Source organism: Bombus flavifrons, chromosome 2 (genome assembly GCF_040668555.2).
Source record: "Bombus flavifrons isolate JBK064 chromosome 2, iyBomFlav1_principal, whole genome shotgun sequence".
NCBI lineage: Eukaryota > Metazoa > Arthropoda > Insecta > Hymenoptera > Apidae > Bombus > Bombus flavifrons.
In genome coordinates, this window is record NC_138443.1 from 19,228,566 (window position 1) to 19,255,427 (window position 26,862).

At 37.5% G+C, this 26,862-nt stretch overlaps 2 protein-coding genes across 8 annotated transcripts; both read left to right on the top strand.

Annotated features, from left to right (window-relative positions):
- Positions 1–210: 210 nt before the first annotated feature.
- On the top strand, positions 211–6,879 carry LOC138187503 (putative fatty acyl-CoA reductase CG5065). 4 transcript variants are annotated; one of them, XM_069128408.1, is made up of 10 exons: positions 211–411; positions 2,768–2,959; positions 3,349–3,571; positions 3,889–4,086; positions 4,225–4,421; positions 4,633–4,742; positions 5,064–5,259; positions 5,369–5,608; positions 5,687–5,944; positions 6,111–6,879. In XM_069128408.1, exons 3-10 carry the CDS (start codon positions 3,374–3,376, stop codon positions 6,271–6,273), a joined length of 1,560 nt encoding a protein of 519 aa, XP_068984509.1. In that variant the 5' UTR covers positions 211–411; positions 2,768–2,959; positions 3,349–3,373; the 3' UTR covers positions 6,274–6,879. The 4 variants fall into 4 exon arrangements, with proteins under 4 accessions (XP_068984509.1, XP_068984500.1, XP_068984480.1 ...); XM_069128399.1 differs by having other exon boundaries at positions 3,359–3,571; XM_069128379.1 differs by lacking the exon at positions 2,768–2,959 and having other exon boundaries at positions 211–407.
- A 733-nt stretch (positions 6,880–7,612) lies between these two features.
- On the top strand, positions 7,613–26,763 carry LOC138188343 (otoferlin). Of its 4 annotated transcripts, none has more exons than XM_069130060.1 (27): positions 7,613–8,105; positions 11,622–11,680; positions 12,646–12,834; positions 13,071–13,342; positions 14,160–14,427; positions 14,830–15,006; positions 15,494–15,556; positions 16,422–16,506; positions 17,797–18,140; positions 18,262–18,572; positions 18,688–18,931; positions 19,075–19,311; positions 19,392–19,700; positions 19,776–19,928; positions 20,075–20,275; positions 20,364–20,615; positions 21,193–21,494; positions 21,599–21,963; positions 22,073–22,255; positions 22,337–23,066; positions 23,138–23,308; positions 23,391–23,560; positions 23,657–23,975; positions 24,060–24,258; positions 24,332–24,550; positions 24,626–24,726; positions 25,743–26,763. In XM_069130060.1, the coding sequence occupies exons 1-27, from the start codon at positions 8,027–8,029 to the stop codon at positions 25,918–25,920; spliced, it is 6,180 nt and encodes a 2,059-aa protein (XP_068986161.1). In that variant the 5' UTR covers positions 7,613–8,026; the 3' UTR covers positions 25,921–26,763. The 4 variants fall into 4 exon arrangements, with proteins under 4 accessions (XP_068986161.1, XP_068986128.1, XP_068986139.1 ...); XM_069130027.1 differs by having other exon boundaries at positions 7,614–8,105; positions 25,740–26,763; XM_069130038.1 differs by having other exon boundaries at positions 7,614–8,105; positions 20,364–20,612; positions 25,740–26,763.
- The last annotated feature ends 99 nt before the right edge of the window (positions 26,764–26,862 follow it).

Consider the following 26,862-nt stretch of genomic DNA (forward strand, 5'->3'; position numbering starts at 1 on the left):
TATCGTTTTACATCGAAGCTACATGAAATAGTATGAACGAATTTTACAACGAAAAATATTTCGACAGAAGCAAAAGGAAATGCGCATTTCTTCGTAACTGAATGTATCGAGTGACGAAGATACCACAAGAAAAACTTTTCGAATAGAAGGAAAAGGTTTATATTTCGTCAAATTGAACGCACCTGCGCTCAGGTGGGGAGACGACATTAGTTCTGCTATGACTTTCAGCTCGATCTGCGTTGAAGCTCAGTAGGTTCGAACACCGTGGTTCGCGACTGTTTTTCCTGTTCTTATTTAGTTCGAGCGATTTCGTGTTGTACTTCCAACTCCTGCCAATTTCGCGCACTGTGAAATATCTTAGAAGAGACTTGTTTCACTTTTATCAGTCTATTCCCGTAGTCTATTGGGTAAGTATATTTTTGTTTAGTATTATTTTCATATCAATTTTTTGATATTAGGTACCGGTGATATTTTTTTCGTTTTGTTGTGTAGTAGTAGTAGTAGTAGGTGACTTTAGGAAAGAATGAATAATAAATTGGAAATAAATAAATACATATTAAGGTTGGTCATATAACAATAATAATAATAAAAGTTGTTATTATTACAAGTAGCTATTGCTATTTTGCAAGTATTATATTCATTCAATTATTTGACTCTTTTTATTCATGTGAAAAGTGATTGGACTAAGGAACAAGTCAAGCAGCTATCGATATAGTTGTTTTTGTATTTAACCCTCTACTGTCACTTTTAACTTTCCTACCGATTCGTATGTAAAATTTTAGTTGCAGTTATTATTTAAATAAATTTAACAAATACATATTACGGAGATGGAGTGAAAGATAAGAATAACTAGATAATAAACGATACAAATAAATGGGAAGAAAGAGAAAGAAAATAATAAGATGGAATATACAATGTGATGACTTTTCATCAAAGGTTTTTTTGTTCGATCGTCGAAAAACAGAATGATTTTCTATTTATTTAGTTGAGTGTATTTCTCGTCGACGTAATTATTAGTTTAAGCGGAAATGTTATTTTATCTGGGATTAAATATGTTTTAAGGATGTGTAAACAATTTTTTAAATTAAATCAACGTAATATATCTTCATAAACTATTCTACGAAGATCTTTCATAAGTCTGTTAAATTAAATGTATCGGTATACGCGATCAATAGATATTATCGGAATCATTCGTTCGAAATCGTGATTTGTTTAGGGTAATAAATCCTTGATTATAAATATTTTAATCTGAAACGATATATTTCTAAACGAATTTTACACGGTTGTCCAGTTTCATCACTCATCATTAAGACATTTCCAATTCATACGAATTTGTTTTGCCAATGATACAATTGTTTCTTTTTTCGTTGAATGAATTAATTCTTTGCAGTTATTTTTGTAAAACGTTTTTATGAGGCGTTTTTTAAATCAATAATGACACTAATTATTGAATACCGTGTAGGAGTTATTAGACATGTATGTAGAATAATAGGAAAAGTTATACACTTTACTTATTTTGAAACATAAATACTCATAAGATTTAAAATTATATAGTGTTCTTAGATAACATTTAATAGAGGACACTAGTAAATTACATGATTTACTCTGTACACTTCCGTTTTCTAAAAAAAGACTTTGTTGCAGCTATATATATATTAAATTTTTCTGTTCACCGGCATGCTTCAAGTATAGATGTCGGCTAAACTGTAAACAGGTTTTAAAATATCTTATAAAGGATTATTCTATGAATAAAGTTTCAAAAACATGTTACATAGCAATGAGCAATTTATTTTTGCACGATAGTTGTCATTTTACAAATCAATCTTGGTTAAAACAATTTGTATCGTATGGAAGGAAAAGTATTTTAAAAGGTTTTGCGGCAAATCATGGTACGCGAAGATTGTTCTAGTTTTGTAATCGAAATTTTATATTATTGCTGTCGAAAGGTTCTGGAAAAGTGAAACTCATTCACTGTTGCCACATTTAATACTATCGAATGACCGGACCATTCACTTTCTAATGAAACTACATAATTTTACTTCAATTTCTATGATCTTCTATCTACTTATACGCGTGTATCATAAAAATAACACAATTTTTTCAATTTTCGTAGATTTTTTCATTGCTTGCATCTTTTCACGCTTTATTAAATACCGTAATATTATAGAATAACAAACATTGACAAAAATTGATTTCGACAAAAATTGATTAAAATATCACAATTGAATATGTTAATGTTTTAATCGTATAACGAAAATACATACTACTTCGAATGCAAGAAATAACGTATAAAACGTATAGCGATTTATGATTTGATCCTTGTCGTTACTTTTAAATTCTCGCATAATACATGGGATCGTTATATTACGTCATGGCAAAATATTACCATAATGCGAGAAATTATATGTTTATAGAAACAGTTAAATGTGCAAATATAGTAAGTTGCGGTGTCTATATCTCAAGAATACTTTCACTGTCAAGTACACGACACATTCTGTTATTAACGTAATTGCGAGATGAAACGACGACTTTTGCAGTTAATGCTAGTTAACTGTATAGTGGGTTAAAATCCGTCTGCTTAAAAATTATGAACTGTACTTCCGATACACGGATGCACTAATGTTTGTCTATCGAGGCACGACTTGATAAAAATTAACTGTATAGTAGTAACGATACGTGGAATGTATTGGATTACGCCAATACCTGGTCACGAAAAGGACTGGTTTAACTTTGTTTTCTCCTTGGACTTTGTTCAAATGACAAATAGTGACTGACTTTTGCCAAGATTCAGGCACAAGCGAACACGCGATTATGAAATGTTGGCGGGAAAGCAGAATCGAGGAAGTTCGGGAAAGAAACTGACCGAATGAAAAGTGAAAAAGTGGAGAAGACGATAAAAAAGAATAACAGTCGTAAAACTCGTTAAAAATATTTCATCTATCGTAGAATATATGAATATGTACCTACATATATGTGCTGGTATTTTATTATAATAATATGTGCTTAATTCATAGAATGGACAGATTCCAGCAAAATGTATTGTTAAGCTTTTTTACAAATGTACCGTTAATTTAGAAAAATATTACATTTATAAATTTAATTCCCTACGTACACGATCAATGTACGTGCGCATATGTTTACGTACCTATGTGTTTCAGCTGTTTCGAGTTTGATATAAAATATAAATTTAAATATTATTCGTAGAATCGTTACTCTCGGTGGATCTTCCATATTTTTCCTTCTTTTTCTTTTTTATTATTAAACCAAGTAGAATAAACGAATGAGTAATAAAGAAACTAATCTTTTTCGGAGACGCTATGTATCGGACGTACTGAACTTTCACGATAGTTTGTTTCAGATTTAAAAGAAAAAAATGAGCGAATTAAGCGAGATACAATGTTTTTACAAAGGAAAAGTCATTTTTGTAACCGGAGGCACCGGTTTGATGGGAAAAGTGCTAATTGAGAAGCTACTTTATAGTTGTAGCGATTTAAATAAGATTTATATTTTGATACGGCCAAAAAGAGGTCGTACTCCCGAGATGCGTGTCGACGAAATGTTTAAATTACCCGTAAGTATGAACCTTTCTTTGTACATTATACTTTAAAACTCTTATTTTTTTTTAAACTCTTGCTATTAATTATTTTCGATTAATCGGAGCTGTATCTAGTATAGTGTACTTGTGTTATCATATAGAAGGTGATTACGAATCATGAGTATCGTCTACAGTGTATCGTATGTGCCCAATTTCTTATTTATCGATTGTATGTATACCAATTACGAAGCAATTGAAACTGAATGGAGAGCAACTAATTTTCGAGTAAAAATATCGAACCGACGAGTGATTACTATGCGCGATTTAATGAAATTTGAAATAATTTTGAACAGATGTTTCAAAGAATACAAAAGCAAAAGCCTGAAACGATGAAGAAAGTTATACCTTTGAGCGGGGATGTGGGTATGAAGAATTTAGGATTAACTAACGAGCAACTCGAAATATTGATAAACGAAACTGACGTAGTATTCCATTTTGCCGCAACCCTTAAATTAGAATCTAAGTTGAAGGACGCTATTGACATGAATACGGTAAATTTATTAATTAAATCACGTAACAAACATTTTGTAGTTTCAAACGTATAAATTCAATTATACGTTTGCATTTTGGTATTTGCGTTATTCTTTTTCAATTTTCTTTCTTTGATCTTGTTAATACTATCGTTTAAGGTTGGAACGAAAAGGGTTATAGAATTAGGTAGAAAGATGAAAAAGCTGAAGGCATTTGTGCATCTGAGCACAGCCTTCTGTTACGCCGACAAAGAGGAACTCGACGAGAAAGTGTACGAATCATCCGCTGATCCTCACGACGTTATGAGGCTGGTTCAATGGCTAGATGAAAGTGCCATCGATCTTATTACACCCAAGTAATTAACGTCCTTATGGGATTTTATCGTAGAGAAATAATATTACATTCGTATTTCTTAATAGCTTATAAAATTACAATCTCGATAATTTTTCTAAAATATTGTATTATACATTATGGAAAGAATGACAAATTGTTTAAAATTAGCGTATCAAGTTAGTTTATTTGGCCATTTAAATACTAATAATTCGTATCGATTTCGTCGAATACAGGGTGTTGGGTCTTCATCCGAATACTTATACGTATTCAAAGAGATTGGCCGAAAAACTGGTAGCGGACGAATACCCGGATTTACCTTGTAGCATTGCCAGACCATCGATAGGTAAAAATAATTTTGCCGACAAATAATACCTTTTCAAAAACAACTTGCAGAAAAAATAAAAAGCTATAGAGATATACATATACTACGGTAAAAGACACTCTTCTTTTCATCGTTTTTGTAAAAAGTCGAAAGAAAGGGAAATGTTTGATACGATTATAATATATATTTTTATTTTCAGCCGATCGCTTGCTTAAACATTTCGTTGTTAACGCGTGAAAATGTTTTAATTCGTGACATACATATTTATATAGACTATCGTTAAACGAATTGATAGAATACGGATTTCGTGTGAAAGCAAATATTACATTGTCGTATGTACAGTAACTCCAGCTTTGGCAGAACCGTTACCTGGTTGGGTGGATAACCTAAACGGACCTGTGGGCCTTATGGTGGGTGCAGGCAAAGGTGTGATAAGGTCGATGCTCTGTAATGGAAGTTATCACGCCGAAGTAATACCCGTCGACCTTGCTATCAATGCTTTAATCGCAACCGCATATAGAACAGCTACGACGACCAAGTAAGCTATTCCATTAGCCTTTCCGTTATCTGTTTGTAGGTCAAATAGTAATTAGAACCATCTAGTCTCTGCCCTTTGGTTTACATATTTCTCACTTTTTCTTTGTTAGAGATACAAGTATACCGGTATACAATATGACTCAAAGTGGCATATTACCCATTACGTGGGGAGAAGTATTGGGTAAAGGCAAAAAGATCGCGTATGAATATCCCTTCGAAGGACAAATTTGGTATCCAACCGGTGACATACATAGCAGCAAATTCGTACATAATCTGATCGTCTTCTTATTTCACATTATACCGGCTTATTTCATCGATTTTCTTATGTTGATATTTCGGCAAAAGAGATTGTAAGCCAAGTTTTTCGAATTAATTACTTCTTTTCTATCTTGTCAGTTTTGAATTGTATATAAGATATTCCTTTTTAGTATGGTTCGTATCCAAAGACGTATTTCCGTCGGACTTGAAGTTTTACAATACTTCACTATGAGGGAATGGACCTTCCATAACTCAAACTTGCTAATAATGCGGCAAGAAATGAGTGCGAAAGACAAGGAGATTTTCCCAATAGATTTCTCGTCTATCGATCATGCCGAGTATATAAAAACTTGCGTTCTAGGTGCACGACAATATTGCATGAAAGAGAATTTGTCCACATTGGCGAGCGCTAGAAGACACCAAGCGATGTATGTATTCACGTTGTCAGTTTTAAAATGCTATTACGTTCCATCTTTTATTATCCTATTTATTAATATCGTAATATAAGCATACGTAAATGTTTTTTAAACGATTCCGATTCTTATTATATAATAAGATATAATTCGCGATATAATTCGCGTATTGTATTTTCAGATTATACGTCATTCACATAATTGCTGTCTATCTATTTTACTTCGGAATATTATATCTTATTTACAAGAACTTCGAAATAGCAAGATCTGGTTTGGATTCTGTCACGGAGCACGTGAAATCTTTGTCAATTTTGGGCGGAGTTATGCGAAAGGTCCACCAGTAATAGCATAACGTATATTATGTATTTGTATACAAACGATTTGGCGTATTCTTTTGTTTTAAAAGAGTTTTGTTTTTGATATTTTTGCTTGTAAACCAGCTTGTATTCTATAACAAAACGCAACAAACTCCGTTAAGAGCTTTTTCTTAAGTTACTTTACTATGTTATAACGAACCACACGCGACTTTTCATCGAATCAGACTATATAAAGCTACATATGTGTATGCGTGTTCTTCTTTTACGTCCGAGATAAATAATAGTAAGTTAATAAACGAAATTTGCTATTTACTAGTACCAAATCTCATAATAGATCGACACTGAGTAATTTCAAATCCGATTTGAAATTCTGTTATTGAACTACCCAGAAATCTAGGTTCTTTAGTTTCGAGCATTTCTAGAATAAGATTCCCTCCTTCTATTTCTTTCTCATTAAAAATAATATAATTTTCTTCGCTTGCCGTTTTCTCGTCATCGTCGTCGTTTTATGCAAATAGTAAGTATCTTTCGACGAAAACGCAACGTTATTCTTTCGTTAAACGACATTTAACATTTCACATCTAAGGAAAGCTAACGTGTTAATTGATTCAGCAACAGATATTCTGTAAACATACGTTAATTATCGTGGCTAAGCATCGCGCTCCATATACTTTTGGGCAAAATACGCAACATCTATTTAAAGAGAAAATGTTTATATTATATGCTATATCCTATCCTATATTATATATCATTTTCATATGCACGAATAACGGTCATTCCATACGCCTGTCGATATGCAACGCTTTCAGAAGTAACATAATTCTGCGTCTGCCACAGTCGCATCGTTTCATACGGTTTCATAGCGTCTGGTACGTATGTGGTAAAACATAACGTACAATACTAGTGGAGTACGTACGAAAATAAAATGTATGTATGATCTTTGATGGTATCTATAGATATCTGTATCAAGCAAGGACGAAAGAGAGAGACACGAGATGTCGATAAACGCGTAGAGAAAGAAAGATTGATCGATGAAGAGTCGATGCTCCGGTTGATACGTATGCCAGGTATTTCGGCAATTTGCTATGTTCACGAGGATATGCTGGCAATTTGCTATGTTCACGAGGATATGAAACTAGGGGAAAGAACGCGGCAAGCGAATAGCGTGTAACGGGAATGGAAGGGTGCAGGGTGAGCGAAGCGGCGCGTCGCCCACGCCGCGATGAATAGCTGCGTCGATGACGCGTAACACGGTCAATCTGTGTGTGTGTATGTGTGTGTGTGTGCGTGTTTGTAGTAGGCAGAGTAGTAGCAAGTGGCGCGTGCGCTGGTTCTCCAGGATAGCAGAACGGGTAGGTCCGGTAGGACGGACAGGACTCAGGGGTTGTACGAGGCGCGAACATCAGCTAGTCCGAATTTGTCTGTCGTTCGATTCGGGTACGTGCTTGCTCGCTCGCACTTGGTTCCTTAATCGCGACACCGCACCGGTTTGAAAATATCCGTTTACCGGAAACATCTTACGATGTTATCGCCATTCGCTTAAACACGAGGTCTTTGTCGTTTTCATCGTGGAATTAGCGCGGAAGTCGGACATTCGATTCGTACAGTTGGTCGTGGCCCTTCCCTTTGCTTTCGTCTAACTGGGGATGATCGAAGAACGTACGAACGCAGGAACGGAACATGCGGTGTAATCCGTTTGCTCGGCTCTCCTGATACGTACGGCCTTTAACGAACGCTAAATTTACGTCGCGAGTGAAATTTGCGGAACGTTCGACATAGAATGGCGCTCGTCGTTATCGTCAAGAATTTTCAAGGACTGAAATTCAAAGGAGACAAGGTTGTCAAGGTTGACTTCCGGGGTAAGTTTCAAGCGATATTCCTCGACGATCGACAATAAAAATACCGATAAAATGCACAGCTTGCGTCAACCGTAACGACCACTTATCCATTCGGTTTCCCATAGAAAAGCGTCGTTAAGCTTTTCTCAACATTTACGAAGGCAATTGAACTTTGAAGGTGTGAACTTGCGCGATGAACGAGAACGGCGATCGACGCCGAGTAAATATAATTGACAATCGATCAGAATTTCGTTACGTCGTTTTAGTCATCTTTTCCCTTCGTTTTCTTGTAACACGCGGTGGGTGGCTCGCGTTCGGTTTAATTTGCGATTCTGCGAAATCTGAATAATATAATTTTCGCGTACATTCAACGAAAACTGTTCGACCCGTTTATTTAGTCAGTGGTCCTAAATACGATTTTTACCGATATGTAGAAAAATATTATACATATGTATATAACGGAACGAAGCGATATGTATATTAATACCGTTACAAATATTTACGCTACTATTATTATTAATATAGTCGCTTTTAGATTCTCCTTCTCTGTTACACACAAATCGAACGAATACATCTTCTTTAAGAACGTTAATCAATGAATGACTCGAAAGAATTATCAAATTTATGCCACGTGATTTTTGACAAAATTTGCTATATCTGTTTGCTATTTAAGGATAAATAGCAAGGTAAATAATTCGGAGTTAATTACAGTGAACGGGAAACGTAATAGATATTTGTCAAGATAATAATATCGTGTTGCGAGACGTCGCAAGTTCGAATCAATTGCAAGATCGACTGATTAACGATACGGGCGCAGAGTTCTATGACTGAGTGTAGGATAATGACTTTCTTTGCAATCTCTTTCACGAGTTTCTTTGGATATTACGCTATTCGAACCTGCTATTCGCTTAGCAAAGGTTTTCATCCCTTTGATTGATTAGAAAATAGCGCTTCCCGTTTTTCGATTGCGCGATGTAACTAACCCCGCTGTTTTCATACGGTCACCGTTTTCATAAGGTTAATCGGTGATATTGATTAAAATTAGTTCATCTATAAATAAATATTTCTATCTAGAGCAGCTACCACACGCAGATTTATCGCGTTTAATCGACACGTGATTTTTACGATATCTATCTTGTGTATCTAATCTTTTAAAAAAAATCTTTTACAAAATTTCAATCGTAACGAAACAAGCAGTTCTCGCATAAAATACAAAAATTGTTACGTAAAACACGATGCTTCATGCTCCTTACATGTAATTCTTCTTATAGAAATATTTAGAAGAAACGCATTATCTTACTGTCTCATGTCCATCGATTGATTCGTTCTCTTCGTGTAACTAACTCTAAACAAATACGTATGTATGTATTTCAATATATACAACTGTGTAACAAACCGCAAACCGTTGAACAGTACCATTAAAGTGGTGACAGATATTGGCTGGATTAATCAGAAGCAGATACTATTTGTGTTTCCAATTCAAACAATTATGTTCGTGGAACGACAAAAAAAAGCTCTTAGGATAAAACGACAGAAGCAACTTTGAAAAAACGAATTACACGTATCTACTCTCGTTTCTCTATATACTTATCGTATAAAGTTAGTTTCAACGGTGATGGAAAATTGACGCAACCTTTCTATGTTGGCAAATTTGATTATACTTTGGATCGCGTAGCGCGTGGATATATCCACGTCTATTAAAAAAACAGCAGGATTAAATCATAACGTTAGGACGTTAACTATTCTTCTTTTTGCTTCTTCGAGCGTCGCCTTAATTACGAAGAGGATATCCAAGATTAGGAATATTATTAAAAGTCGAATCTTTTTAAATTTATACAAAATTCGGTATTTCTTTAGAATAGCCAAGTCTTTGAAATCTTTTAAATCTCGACATATCGCTCAAGTCGTAAATATTGAAATTAATGTTTGGAAAATGTCAATGTTTAAAAATACACGTCACTCGTTTGTTTAACGCTGGATATGTAGCTAAATGTTAATAAACTGTCAAGCGAAGGCCAGTTCAGCCGAGTGTGGACGCGCGATTTGCAATATTTATCGAGGCGTGAGGACTTAGGGGATACAAATGCAAAGGTTAGCGTTAGGTTAAACGTTAAACCAACCAATAGTAGGTTTAGTTGGTCATCTGGAAGGGCCGTGTACGAAAGTAAAGGAAAATTCAAAGGCAAGACAGGACAACGGCCAATTTGTTAACCGGAGGTTAACCTGGCTTCTGAATATTAAACTTTTATTTAATCACGTTTGCCCCAGTTCGCTGACGATCTACAGCTCGCGTGATACAAAGTTGAGCGTCAAGATTTTATCCTCGACCTCTTTAAACGTTCCAATGTTATTCAGAGTTACTTAATTAATATACGTACGTGTATACACGTACGATCGTGATACGATTTTGATACGTATCGCAGGAACAATTTTGCCTCCTTTTTCTTTCTCCCGTAATCCGCTGTCGACGTCTTAATTTCTCGCGCGGTTACCTCTTAACCCACTTATTTAAAGCGTTATATTTTTTAAAGCAGCCATCTAGATTAGATATTTAACGTTTACGCGGAAGAGTAACCATTATAAAAATACAGTTACGGCGGAAAACTTTTTGCTTTCCAGTATGCTTCGAACGAAATAGTTTGTTTGCTAGAAGACTGTGAGACGTTTGACATAATATAACTCGAAATTTATACGTAGTTTTAAAATCGTATAATCGGACTGTTTTATAAGGCAGCAATATAGATATGCATGTTTATCATTCACAATTATCGTATAAATTCTACTTGTTATTCCAATTTTATCATATTCTTTTCTCATCTTCGGTACAACGCTACAACAATATTACTTATTGTTAAATACGATTCTAGATGAGTAGTTATCTCTTCTTTTGCGTTCAGGAAAGTATGTACATAGTTGGCTTATATTTTTCTTCCTTGTAACGTGTTCTATAGGAGAGAGGGGCGAAGTATAAATTTTCGAGACTTAGCACGATTTTCTACCTTCACGTATATAATAATAATAATAATATAATTAAATACCGTTGTTAGTCGCGAGAGAAACTACGCGTAAGCAATGTAGCTGTTGCATCTCGTTTAGATGAAACTACGATTTAAACTTGATAAAAGACAAGCAAATCGAATAACGAGAAACAAAATGTTGGAAATATTCAATCGGTACATGATAGGACACGGAATAACTTAACAGTATTTTTGTTGTAACATTTTACATTTTGATATCTAAGAACTTGAAAGAAGTGCGTAATTCGTTGCACTCGTAAATATAACTAACGATAAATGAGCATCGAATTATCGTCGTTTTGTTCTTCAATCGACTATGTAATGCTATGAGAGTTGGAAAAATTTTGATAACGGATGAAAGGTTTCCCGCAAAACTACGCTAGCCTGCTATTGCACTTAAAAAGGAACCATCGTTAAATACGATCACGTAATTCGTTTATTTATTTATGAAACTTGTCGTGGATATCGAAATTACGTTTAATGCAATGATATTGAGATTCTTCAGAAAAATCTTTTACAGGTGTCCCTCATTACTCAAAATGCCTCGAAGAAAGCGGAGACCATATTACGGTAGATGAGGTAACGTAGAAGACAAATGTTTAATTTTTAGCTATTCTATTAATCTATTGTTAATTACTATTAATCAAATATATAACAAAAAAATAGTATTAAAAAGTAATAATTACTGTTATTAAATGAAATTAAAATTACTATTAATCTATTATTTTGGTAAATTTTTGGTTTGATACACAGAGAACGTTACATTTAAAGTTCGAACGAGTGTAGCTTAGTTAAAACGTTTTATTTTTCTCGAACTTGTTCAAAGCGTTGTTTCAGTGTACACATCGATTCTTGTTAGGAATAGTTTTACATAATTTGAAGAAATTTCGAAGGAATACGAATCACGCAGCTATCGAATTTTCGTACGTAGTTTACGATTGTGCGCACCTAACTAACTTGCTTGACGCGCAGTAAACGAGCGTGCAGCCGGTATACATATTTTGTATATCAAGTACTCATCGCGACCCACTTTTTTACTTCATTAAAACAAAGTTTACCAAAACGCTATTGCAATTTAAGACTTTCAATTCGTACTAGAAATACTATTGCAGCTTGATATTTTGTTATATCGACGAATGGATTTTTGTTTTTTCGACTAAAGACATATTTTGTCGTGTTTATTTAAGCGATGCGATGTATACAAGCAGGAAAGGAAAAAAATATTTCATTCGCGTTAGTTCATACGTTACACAGTTCGTGTATCGATTAGTCAACGCTGTGCCGTTGCTTGCATCTTTCTTTTAATTATTTTTATTTCTATACAAAAAATGTAATTGCTTGCATGAAAAATATAAATAATGTTGACATTTAAATATCAAAAGAACATATTATAATGAAGGTTAATCAAGGTTGGTAACTACTCTTTTTGTCTTTGTTTTATTTGTTTCCTTCGAGCGTAAAAAAAAATGAAAAAATCTCTAAACCAAAGCATGATTTATAAAGCATGGTTAACGAAAAGCTCAGCGTGATTTAACATTTTTCAGAGCTTCACTTGGAACTTGGGGAGACCGGTGGATGAAGTGGAAGTGCTGCAATTGTCAGTGGTATCGCGGGGCGTTTTGAAAAATGAAAAAGTGCTCGCGAAATATGGTTTGGTTTTACAGACGGTGATACGAGAAGGTCGAATCATTGTCACGGATTCCTTAGTAGACCTCAATAACAAGCCGCTTCCGGTACGTTCAAACACATACGTACCTATGCTTGCGATAACAATTTCCGCGTTCAATTCCATATCAAGCGGCGGCGTTGAATTGCCGCGCTCCGAGGAATAATCGCGTACGATAGACGATCTACATCGGGGCAAAGATAAATTACGCACGAGACGTTTTAAATGAAATTTGAGCTAAACTTTTGAGCCGAGATCGATGGTCATTACCGAGATATGACAAAACACGTTTAATATGCGTAGGCTGTCGTCTGCTTTGAAATTCGATACAACCCTCCTGACGGAAGTTGCAGCTCGTACGCGGCCTCGGAAATAATGGAGGATGAACAACAAATGTTGATCGACATCGAGCAAAACATTGCGAACCTTGAAAGAAGCCTGGAGCAAGCTAATAGCGGCAGCGATGCCGCCAAAAGAAAGGGTTCTTGGCATAGTCCTCAAAAAAGTTCGAAACGGGGGTTTCTACAAAGGGGTAGTTCGCTGCTAACGGCTGAAAAGTCACCGGATCGCAAGAGGTGAGAAATTGCCAGTAGATATCTCGAGATCTTCTCCTTCTTTTCCATTTTCGTAATATCCGTCTTGTTTTCTTCACCGTTTGTCTCTTCCATTGTTTTTTGCTTTTCTCAAAAGAAATCTGAAACTGCCGTGCGAAAGACATTTATCGTTTCTTCTCTCGAAGCTTCCAACAGCCACGGATCGTTTTTCGTTTCGTTTTCGTTGGTACAGACTTTATTTTATAAACGACGAATATACCTACATATGTACATAAAGAATTTCTTAAACAATCGTTGGTTATATATAACGTATTTCTGCAGGTCTTATTATCATAAATACATAGAGAAAACATAGAGCTCAGGATGGAACAAGGTAGAAAAATGTGCATTTCTTGTTTAACGTTTCATCATTGTCTTAGTTTCAAAGAGGGAATAATATCTCCTTTTTAGACGACACGTGTGAGAATACGCGTGTTAGTGAGACACACTTTACGTTGATCTTATCGTCTTCGAAATTAATGCGCCATAGATGTTTCACACTCTGATGGCAATTTATGGGAATTCGAAAGCACTTGTTGCAAAATATCGCGTCTCGGTATCTGTTTTTTGGAATTAAATGGGCGAAGCCGCTACACCGTTTAGTTCGTTGCCGATCATTTCAACATTCGTGTAAAATCTAACGATTTTTATGTTTTATATCGTTCGAGTATCGGGGTTAGCACGAGATGAAATCTTTTTCAAAATATGGCAAATCGACTTCTATACACTTTGGCTTACATTTCTCGAAAGAGATGCTGCTGATAACATAGGCAAGATGGGAAAAATGCGTTCTTTGTAGCAGGAGTTCGACGTTGAAAAGCATGAGATCTCTTATAAAGTTGGGGAAGCAGAGACCACCCAGAGCTCGATCCTGCGACAGCGGTTCGGATACCAGCGAATTAATCGATAGAAGGGATTCGAGTTGCACCACATCCAACGAACCTTCGAGAACGAACTCGATGACTTCTTTGGAAACGAACGTGTCCGATTATGACAGCCAGGGTGGAACGAATACGGTGAAAACTCAGGAGGCGATCGTGAAACCAACGAAGAAATCAAAGCCAAAGGTTCGATCGATCCTTCGAACGATCAAAGCTATAATTACGCGTAATATTTAGCTTTTCGTTTTTCTGTCTATTGCGCGTAACGAAATGATTAATGGCATTGGACATTGATACGAATTATACGGAGACACGTAGAAAGCTCGCTAATGTATTCCGCGTCGGCGTGTCTCAAGTACCGAAATTCCAAATAAAACGGAGATCGTTCGAGAGATTGGCATTGTCGAGTGTAGCCCGACTGGAAAGAAATAAGTAAATGGCGCGATAAATTGCGTAACAGTATTTGCATAAGAATTCGATGACCCGTCTTCGTCTTAAGAATAAACGGTTTCTTTCGAGTCGGAGACGACGCAGCTTGCAAGGAAATTTCACCGAATCGTGAAATTCGTTTCTATCCTATTTTTACAGACCGTCGACACCGGACAAACCGCGTTAAAGGCACAAGACTATCAAGTTTGCGTCACCATCATCGAAGCAAGACAGTTGGCCGGTCTGAACATGGATCCGGTCGTTTGCGTACAAATCGGAGACCAACGAAAATACACCAGCGTCAAAGAATCTACGAATTGTCCGTATTACAACGAGGTATATACATATCGTATACGTATATGTCCTTCTTGGAATGAATTTTCTTTAAAACAAAGTTCGAAGGAAACTGTAGGGAAATTATCGGAAAGCTCGTAAACGCGAACTGAGCAACGGGTGTAGAAAGGAGGAAAGAGCAGAACGATGTATTTACGATAATATTATTTTTTCCTACGAGTTGTCCTATAAACTATTTAGTCGATATAAACTCCGTTGCACCGACATAATGTACATACCTACGTTTCGGTATTTTTTCTTTTTTTTTTTTACCATTTAGCAAGTAGCTCTGTTCATTTCAGATTTCTCGTTCGTTCTCGCGTTTGTTATCATTAAAATACATATCGAATTTCTTGATCTCGCACTTTGTTCTTCTCGTTCGACATCGAGTCTGCGTGTGTGAGCGCGTGCTCGTTCAATTTGAAAGCGCATAGAACGCTACGAAATTATTTTGGTAAAATAACATTTTTAATATCGTTCTGTTTTTCAGTATTTTGTCTTCGATTTCCACATGCCTCCTGTCATGCTGTTCGATAAAATTATCACGCTATCGGTAAGTCGGTCGTCGAATTTCCTTGAATCTCGCTCCGTGAGATTGCTGTTTATAGAAGTTAGGGAGTTATTTGCTTCGTTAGATTATTAATAACTAGAGCTCTTAATTGGCCCCCGATACTCTGTAATAAATACGACAACGTGCAAGCAACGAATCCGCTGATCGCGCTTTGAATAAAACGTTTTCGGCAATAAGTCGGTAAATACGCATATACGATACATGATATCACGAAAAGAACATGAAAATAGGAAAAAAGTTTCGATACAGGAGGACGAATGAGTTTCTCACTTTCCGGATAAAAGGATTAGTCGCGTAATCATCAGTCGTTTATCGACCGTTTGATGGAATTTGTGTGAATTTTCGATCGACAGAAATCGACTGCCGACAACGTTGTATTTCAATAATCAGTTATTTTCATTTCCCATCTGACTGAACGAGAACCCGAGGTGATTGACAATGATCGTCATGACGTATTGCAAATAGAATATCGTATTTCAGTATACTGGAAATAAATCTGAAAATTCAAAGAGTTCGTATATATTGCACGATGGATTTGATCTGTTCTCTAGAGAACAGTTGAAACAGCGCACGACTCGATCGCTCCTACCGTTAAATTTATCGATTTTGTATGTAAGAGACGCAAACGCAATAAAAGCGAAGGGGATTCGGGAAACGAAAAAGAGACGAATTAGCGAGAGTAATTATTCTTGATTCGTAAATCGGAATATTTGCGGATTTAGAATTACTCGCTCGAACAGGTAGCTTTAGATACACGTATGCGAAAGGCAACTTTACGCGATGAATGATAATCGAGGAAAAGGCGAATTAAGATTACTTGTAGTGAATACCTTCTATTGATACGCAGGTGCAGCAATCGCGGAATCTCTTACGCGCTAATCTAACACTGGGCATCTTTAAGTTAGACATCGCGACTGTATGGGCACAACCAGGTATATTTTTTCAGTCCTTCGAAAAGGATTCTAAAGGTTACTGTTAATCATTACCGACTGTCTTTCATCCTTTATCGAGCCAGTGCCGACGAGGAAGCTGAGCAAACAATTTTCTTTGTCGTTCCATTGAAAGTAAAATGATATTTCCATAGACGAAAATTTTAATCAATGTATATTTTCGATCAAACTGAAACATATTCCATTAAATTACACGTTTATCATTCTATCCCATATTCTGATTGCAAAATAACGAATTTACTATATTTTCATTCAAGTCGCAACGAAATTAATCACGTTGATCAATCGTACGCGTTTTCTACGTACTTGAGCAGTTTCGTTTACCGACGCGTTAACGATAAAAGTATCGCGAATAAATTTCATCGATTAAAAACGAATGAATTGGAAATCGCTTACAAACGCACGTGTATGAAACATAAAATAAAAGGGCAGAATAACGAAATTACCAAGACGATATAAATGAAACGTTTTAGTGGAAAAGGATCGAAGTAAACGTGATAAACGTAAAAGAAAAGTGAAAGGAAGCGAAACAGCTATTTCGTATCATATCATATTTTCATCATGCATCAGAGTATCGTTTAAATTCACAGCTTGTATAACATTTGTCACACTTGGCTTATAGTACAATAGTTTCTAAGTCATGCCGCTTCTGTAGCGTAGAAATACTTCTTAATATATTTGTACATAATACGTTGCGTATTATGAGAAGAAATATGCAATCCGCTTTATCGATGAAACATATTTATTTTACAATGTGAAAATGAACGCGTTAGAACCAATTGAAACATTACAACGGTGTAAATAAATAGAAAGTAGTAGTAGTAGTAGTAGTAAGTACATTGGAAATCGTTACGTAAGTACGCACATGAGATAATCGCTAATCGAGCGTATAATTATTCGTTTCTACGAGTAACGATCGTCTCTCGACACGAACGCGACGCTAATTTATTAACGTTCGAGTAATATCGTTAACAGTTAATTAAACGCTTTAGTCGGTCAAAGTATCGTCGATACATATGACAGTTTAAATTTCCTAGAACTTATCGACGAGTTGAGATTCTGAAAAGTCGTAAAGATGCATCGGAAGCGAATGACTGTTAAAAGTTGTATCTTCTATCATTTATTCATAAATCATGTACATATCCGCTTAATCGGTGTTTACGATCGACTTTAAAACCTTTCTCTGTTCGTGTTACGATGTATGTACGACGTACGCATTTAAAGATGGATCGCGTTCTATTCTGACGAAAGTAATTCCCGTTCACCCTGTAGATCATCAATTTTACCATAAATGGGCACTGTTGACGGATCCGGACGACGTGGCTGGTGGCCCCAAGGGTTACTTGAAGTGCGACATAAGCGTGATCGGGAAAGGCGACACCGTGAAAATTCCTCCAAAAAGTGAGAAGGACGAGGACGATATCGAGGGTAATCTTTTGCTACCGGACGGTGTGCCTATCGAGAGACAAAGAGCCAAGTTCATCGTGAAGGTGTACAGAGCGGATGGACTACCGAAGATGAACAGCAGCATTATGGCGAACGTGAAGAAGGCTTTTACCGGTGAAATCAAGGATCTCGTCGATCCGTACGTTCAAGTGTCCTTCGCCGGACTAACCGTAAGATCGATCAAATTTCTTATCTATGCACGATAGTTTTCGCTACGTTCTATGCGTATAATCGATCAAAGAGGCGGGAAGAGGGAAAAATCCCTCAAGTAAGTTTTTCCACGCGATTCAGGGTAAGACGAGCGTCAAAAGGCACAGTTACGCGCCAGTTTGGAACGAACAGATCGTCTTCACGGAAATGTTTCCACCTCTCTGTCAAAGGATTAAAATTCAGCTATGCGACAACGACCCGGTTCACGCGACCGTCATCGGCACGCATTTCGTCGACTTGAAGAAGATCAGCAACGACGGTGAAAAGGGATTTCTACCAACTTTTGGACCAGCTTTTATCCATTTTTACGGAAGCATCAGGGATTACAGTATCATAGATAAGCATTCCACGTTGAACGCTGGATTGGGGGAAGGAATCTCTTACAGAGCAAGGTTGTGGCTCGATTTCGTTTATTTTCTCTCGATTGAAAATCGTATCGCGTTCCATTCCTTTCCCGAGAACGAAACATGGAAATATTAAACGTGTTATATTTATTTGTATCTTTAGATTATTAATAAGCATTAGGACAGAAATAAGCGATAACGTGGAAATGGCTCCATCGGAGGTGGAAGTCGAACCCACGATACCCATCAACGAATCCGTTTATGCCAGGAACGAAGAGTTTTTTCTTTTCGCCACCATAATGGACGCCACGATGGTCGACAAGAAACTCGGCGACAAACCAATGTATTTCGAATTATCGATAGGGAATGCGGGAAACGCTTTAGACGGTCACAACGAAAGCTCCAAGGTGAGGTTCGTTCATCGATGGAATCGTTGATTTCTGTTTATTATCTTCTTCCGTATCGTGTCGCTTCGTGTCGTTCATCGACGTTCGAGTACGTTGAACGAATAAAAAAGTTGGTAAAATCGGTTTTAATCGGTCGCTGTCAGATATGCGAAATGGGACCAAAAAGTGGAACGAGTAGCGATCAAGAGGAGCTGCAGGAAGTGTTGAGCGGATCTTGGCAGAGTACCACTCCAGCCTGTAAACCGATGACGCACGATAAAATGTATTATTTTTTGCCGTACTGGGATGACAAACCTTGCCTTCACGTTAGGAGCATCTGGCCCGACTATAGGCGTAGAATGTACAACAGCAATATAATCAGCAAAATTTCCGATAAGCTGGTAAGTCGATAGACGTTTCCATCGTAGTGTATAGTCGAGGTAATCTGCTTTAATTAACGGGGATTTTTGATTTGGGGTAGGAGGAGGGATTGGCGGAGGCTCAGTCGCACGCTGACGACTGTACAGGCGAGAAAATTTTAAAGTCCGCGTTAGACGAATTAAGCAGCAACTGTAATCGATATGTCAGCATCAGTAAATCGAGTATCACCGGGCCGGGAGTTGGAAAGACGAAACTCGATAAAGAGAGGACGAAACTTTGTCAAAGAGAATTAGAAAGTATGGGAATTATGTCGCGCAATCTTAAAGCCGTGATCACTAAGAGTAGTTTTAAGGAAAGACTGAAGACTGCACAGAGCTATTTGCAGAAATTGAAATTTCTCGTCGAGGACGTGAGTATCCTTCGTCGAAGTTGCTCCCTCCTTAAAGCGGGTGTTTTATCGTTAAAAGGAAAACACGACTTTCAGCCTCAAGATTCTCTACCGGATGTTTTTATTTGGGTAATTAGTTGCGGACGTCGAGTCGCGTATCATAGAATACTCGGAAGAGATTTAATATATTCGATCGTCGATGAAGAATGTGGCAGATACTGCGGCAAAGTTCAAACCATGTTTCTCAAAGTATGTTGGTTTTGTCTTACGTCTAATTTACTTTTCGTAGCTTGTGAATAAATCGACGAAACGAAATAACTGGCGCGCAGCATGTTCGACTAGTTTCGCGTCTATCATTTTCGATCGAACAATAACGTGGATCGATCGATCGATAGCTTCCAGGGAAGAAACGATTCGGACCTTCGGGTTGGGCGATACAAACGAAATTACAAATCTACATGTGGCTGGGTATCTTGAAGCATAAAAAGTACTTTATCCAAGGTCTGCCAAAGGGTTACGAACTCAGTCACGAGTTGAGAAACGTGGACAGGCCGCGCGCTTTACCACCCACTGTTATTCATTACGTCGAAAAACACGTATGTATTTGACAATCGTGCTATTCTTACGCTATCGATCGTCTCGTTTGTTCAATTTTATTATGAAAATGTCTGAATTATCGAGTAGAAGTTCCAGTTAAGAGCACACATGTATCAAGCCCGGTCTCTGATCGGCAGCGATGCGTCAGGTCTTTCCGATCCCTTCGCCAGAGTTATTTGCGGCGAGTTTTCTAACTCTACTCAAGTGATCGACGAAACTTTGAGTCCTACGTGGGACGAACTGCTTCTTTTCGACGACATCTTGATTTACGGAACCGACGAAGAAATTAAGAAGGATCCACCGTCGATCGTCGTCGAACTCTTCGATCAAGATAAAGTGGTATGTCACGATGGAGAATTTCTCCGATGTACATAAGTTTTTGCTTTACTTTTTGTTGCTATATACATTTTTCGATTAAACACGCAAAGAAAATCTTCGTACAAGCGACTATAGTTCTTTTCTCATCCTTTTCCGATTCTCTTTTTACAGAGTCATTTTCTATCTACGGACATATAACACTGCATGGGGGCTCTGCTTTAACAGTTTGTATACGATATACGACATTCATACGCAAAACATACGCTTCCACATTTTATTTTTTCAGCATCGATCTCTAGGTAACAACGTTCTAATGTCGGTTTTGCGATCAAACTGATTCGTGATTGTCATGGCTGTATGCTGCCTCCGTAAGATTTTAGAAATCAAATTCGTCGATCGAATAAGAGTATCGTAATACGCGACTCATAGAGATAAGTAGTAAACTACGATAAAACTTGGACGATAGCATTTTGAAAGATAATTTTTCAAAGAATATTTGACAAAGAGAGAAAAGAAAGTTATTTTCCGCGATAAATAATCTAAAATCGAAAATTTGTACCGGAAAAGATTGTGCGAGATAAACGTACGATGGTTTCAGGGGAAATCGGAGTACATAGGTCGAGCGGTCGCGCGACCTCACGTGAAACTCGCCTCGGAATCTTATACGCCACCCAAATTCCCACCTTCGTTGGAATGGTACGATGTAACGAGAGGCGCTGCAAGAGCGGGCGAACTTCTTGCCGTTTTCGAGCTACTCGAATATCCGCAGACGAAAGATTATAGCTTTCCCACTTTACCAGACCCGAAGGAAATACCGAGCCAAACTCCCGTCGCAGCTCAGGATCGTGGACCGATTCTTCCGGTTCCCGTTGGAATTCGACCGACTCTCTCCAAGTACCGGTAAAACTACTTTTAAATAGTTTTCGCAAATTTCACAACGTCATCGGAATTTCGCTGAACGTTAGTTCGCTCTCTCACACGCGCGCTATCGCCTTCTATCGCAGAATCGAGGTGCTGTTTTGGGGTCTAAGGGATTTGAAGAGGATCCATCTAATGACCGTGGACAAGCCTCGAGTAGACGTCGAATGCGCCGGTCATATTCTTTACTCTTCGGTTATCACAAACGCGAAGAAAAATCCGAATTTCAATACACCGGTGAAATTTTTGGAGTTGGAGTTGCCCGAACAGGAACTCTATCGGCCACCTTTGACCATCAGGGCTGTAGATTGCAGAAGTTTCGGTCGTTACACTCTCGTTGGAACGCACACGATAAATTCGATCCATAAGTATATGTACCATCCGCAAACGAAGAAAGCGAAGGATGTGGAAGAAAGAAAGAAGAATCTGTATCAATTACAGCAATACACAGGTAAAATAATTTCGAGTTCAGAATAAATTTTATCGATATTTCGTAGCGTTTCGTAGCGATCGGTACGCATGTACGCCATACTTTCGGTAATTATCCTCTTTCGCTTTAGGTTTCGATACATCGAAGATTAAATTGCAATACCCGTCTTTGCCAGAGTCTTTGACCGATCTCGAGTTTGGTATCGGAGATGCGATTATTACTTTAGGTTTGGAACAAGGTTGGCCAACGAAGAAGGACAAAACGGAACAGAATATAAAAAAAAAGCAAAGTCTGATCAACGACGGAAGCATGGGTAAGTTATGCAAGTTGTGCACAAAGTATCGAAGCGTAAAAGTAGCAACATCGAGAAATTGAATCGAACGAATTCCGTTAGGTGATTTCTACACGTTGGAGGACGAAGATGGTTGTCAAGATTGGTGGACCAAATACTTCGCTTCCGTCGAAGCCATGATAGAAGAAAACAAGGAACTACGTAGGGAGAAACCAATGTTTCAAACGCAAGCAAACGGTACCGTTCCGACGTACATGGAGGAAAATTACAATCAAAATCAAGCGAATCCGTCGGGCGAGAAGAGTCCTGGCGTTGCAGCGAAAAAATTGTTTGGCCTAAAGTCAACGGCGAATGCAGCTAGGTTTGTTTCGAAACTGAGCCCTAAGCACACCTATCGGAATTTCCCGAAAACGGCGCTGTTGAAAATTTATCCGAACGAATTGGAAGCTCAGCCAGAATTCGAACAGTTCAAGGAATGGCTGCACACGTTCGAACTTTACAGAGGAAAGAAAACGGGGGACGAGCCCGAAGACGAATCCAGAATAGTAGGAAGCTTTAAAGGGGCCTTAAAAGTTTACAAGTGGCCTCTCCCTAGGGATTTGATAGATCATACGGTGATGGGATTCGACCCTCAATATGGCTTTTTTCAAGGTGTACCTTCCAACGAACCGATTCACGTATTGGTACGAGTTTATATCGTCAAGGCGAACGATCTTCATCCTTGCGATCTAAACGGAAAAGCAGATCCTTACGTCGTGTTGCAACTAGGCGGTAAAAGAATCAGTGACAAGGAGAATTACGTGTCGAAACAACTGAATCCCGTATTCGGCAAGTATGTACCGATACGATCGCGTACTATTCGTTACGACCTATCGTTATATCTTCGTGCGTTTTATTTGCAAGGTGTTTCGAAATAGAAGCAACCTTCCCGCAAGATTCGTTGTTGACCGTTCAAGTGTTGGATTGGGACTTGGTCGGCACGGACGATATGATCGGTGAAACGAAGATCGATCTGGAAAATCGATTTTATAGCCGGCATCGTGCTACTTGCGGTCTAGCCAAAAAATACGACGAGTAAGTTTTCGAACGAGAACATTTTGATTGCTTTGTTCTGAAATGAAACGGGCGTGCTCAAGTCGGCGTATTTTATCGTCAGATCTGGTTACAACAAATGGAGAGACGCGATGAAACCGACGCAGATCTTGTCGAAGCTTTGCAAAGAGGGAAAGATCGACGGACCGGTATATTCCCACGGAAAAGTAACGATCGGAAGAAAAACGTTTTCTTTGTCGGACGAGGAAATGGAATGTTACGTTCATACGAAGGGTAAATACCGACCGAACGTCGATTTCCTAACGGTTAGAAAAGCTACCGTGTCGAATACCGCGGTGCTTTTCCTAAAAATAATGTTTATCTTACTAGGTATAGAAGAACATCTTGCACTGGCAGTTCTTCACCAATGGCATGCTTTTCCAAGAATCGGTTGTGCTCTGGTCCCCGAGCATGTGGAAACACGTCCACTTTACAATCCTGAAAAACCTGGGATCGAGCAAGGAAAGTTGGAAATGTGGGTTGACATGTTTCCTATGGACATGCCTTCGCCAGGACCGTCGATCGATATTTCACCGAGAAAACCCAAAAGTTACGAGCTTCGGATCATTGTATGGAACACCGACGACGTTATACTGGAAGACGATGCGTTCTTCACTGGCGAAAAGATGAGCGATATTTACGTGAAAGGGTATTCCGCGTATTTATATAAGAAATTCGCACATAGTTTGGAGATTCGTTAGAACGGTGAATTTTGCTTGGATTTGTTTATTAGATGGCTGAAAGGCCCCGAAGATTGCCAATCTACGGACATTCATTATAGATCGTTAACAGGAGAAGGGAATTTCAATTGGCGTTTTATATTTCCATTCGATTATCTCGTAGCAGAAGAGAAGATCGTTATCAATCGGAAAGAAAGTCTGTTTAGCTGGGACGAAACTGAATGCAAGATTCCTGCTCGTTTGGAATTACAAGTAAAAAGAAAAAATCGTTTTAATCGTACCTTTAATTTATATTTCCGTTATCATTCGAATCCACTGTACACAGGTCTGGGATGCAGATCACTTTTCAGCTGACGACTTTCTGGGTGCTATTACTCTCGATTTAAATCGATTTCCACGCGGTGCAAAGAATAGCAAGCTTTGTACGTTAAGTATGCTAAAGACCGATGGATCTGTGCCAACCGTAAATATTTTCAAACAGAAACGAATAAAAGGTTGGTGGCCTTTCTACGTCAAAAAAGAAAACGAGGATATGGAATTAACGGTAAATATCAATTCATATTCGCTCTAATGTGTTTCATACAAACTTGAAAGTATTTTACATCGAAAATATTCGTAGGGTAAAGTAGAAGCTGAAATTCATTTGTTAACCAAAGAAGAGGCTGAGAAAAATCCTGCAGGATTTGGAAGGAACGAACCTGATCCGCTTGACAAACCCAAGTAAATATAAAGACGATCATACAATGTTTTAACATTCAACGCGAGCTTGCTTTATTATTACTTGATTTGTACAATTTATTTATCCAATTATCGCTTTTTGATATATATATATGTCGGAGTGGCGTTGGGGTCAGGATTGTGGGTGTTTGGTGAGTCTTCATCGAAATTAGCCATCGTTGCGATATAATAAAGACACAGCTTATTAGCACAGGCACGGATGATACAAGTTTAACAATCGACTGTGGTGATTAGGCACCCGCGATACTAGTAACAATGGTCTCGGGTTCGATAACGAATCCGCGGTCAACGGGATGATGAATGAACGTGCTCGCGAAGTCTAAGTCTGAACAATAATAATTCGTAAAGACGTTACTCCTCTAGTCGATGAGATCTCGTGCAAGAATGCCTTTTCCGTCCCGATGATGCCACAGAGGAAAACTATCTCGGGGTGTGTCTAAGGGCACGAGATCATCGGATTCGTCGAGGATAGCCTTCGTTCAGGGAGTAAGGGAAATTGGCGTTGCTGCTAATTGGTCAATTTCCATACCGGTGATTAGAAAAGGTGCTAATTGCCCTCGAGAGAAGGTGGCCACGGAACAGAGACCGTTAGAATGTTTACTGTCATGTCTTACCAGGGATACTTCTTTTAATGGTGGTTATAAAATACCTTTGTTAGACAAAGCGTTCATCCCTTGACCGCGGGTACGTTGGCGACCGACGGTCGCCTCGAGCCCAAGCTCATTATTACTAATCCCGGACGATTACAGTTAGGTTGGATAATTACAATTGTTTAATTTCAGCTATAGTAAACTCCAGGTTAAAATGATGCGGGATTCCCCAGCATTCTAGAGGCTCCTGTGTTCTTTCCTCTCCGACATATATATATATATATATATATATATATATATATATATATATATATATATATATATATATACATTTGATGATTAATCAGTATCTCGATTAGTTCGTTTAAAAAACTATATCGTTAATTAGTTTGTTTTTTCTTTCAGCAGGCCCGATGCATCTTTCATGTGGTTTTTGAATCCTTTGAAATCTGTTAAATATATAGTATGGCACAACTACAAATGGGCAATTCTGAAAGCTATAGTAGCAATTGCATTAATAATAGTCGTATTATTGTTCTTTTACTCGATACCTGGTTATTCTGTTAAAAAGTTATTGGGAGCTTAAAAATGTCGCTTGCAGATTTTATTGCTTCGTATGCTCATGATATCTGAAATATGGAAAATGATATTTTGATAAGAAGTAATAGAGGACTAACTTTGCAGATACACTATTGTTTAATACTTTATAGATGTAACTTTAAATTTCTCAAAGTTAGTTTTGTTGACCATACTAGGCACGTTGTATCGATATATTATATAAAGCCTACTTTTTCATTTCATATTTGCGTATCTCGTGCTCATTTTATCACATAAATTCGATAGGCCTCAAAATTTAAGCTATCTAAAAATCTATGAATTTTTAACGACTTAAATATTTCTTCCTTTTGCCAACAGTTTTAAATAGCAAAATAAAAACTGATTATGCTTCTAGATGAAAGAGCTCTTTTTAATAAATAATTGCTGTATAGTGGACCAACGAAACAGTAATAAAAACTAATGTATATATAAAGAGCAATACAATAAACAATTAGAAATTATTAGATGCAGAACAATAATGCGTGTATATATATAGTATATACTGTTTTTACTTATCAAATATTTCGTTAAAAATATTGTATTCTATTTCGTTGTAAATAGAAAATTTAACACGTTCACGTCGGCGCGTACTACCGGTGGCTCATACTTGAACGTCCCACCAACCGGTGTGTACCACCAAAAATGTAGTTCGTTTAGTAATTAGAAAAAATTGCCATATAGTTGAAAATTTAACGTATATTAGTTGAAAAAAGTAAGATTTATTTAAAAACAAGACAATTCAATATTATAAACTTATTATAAACATGAGTACGAGCGCCACTTCACGGTGAGAAACACAAATAGCAGCGCCGGCATGAACGTGTTAATATATATATATATATATATGTCGGGTTAAGGTTGGAATTTTGGGCGTTTGACGAATTTGCCATCGCGGTTATAGCTGATATTTATTGGTACAAATGTGATGTCG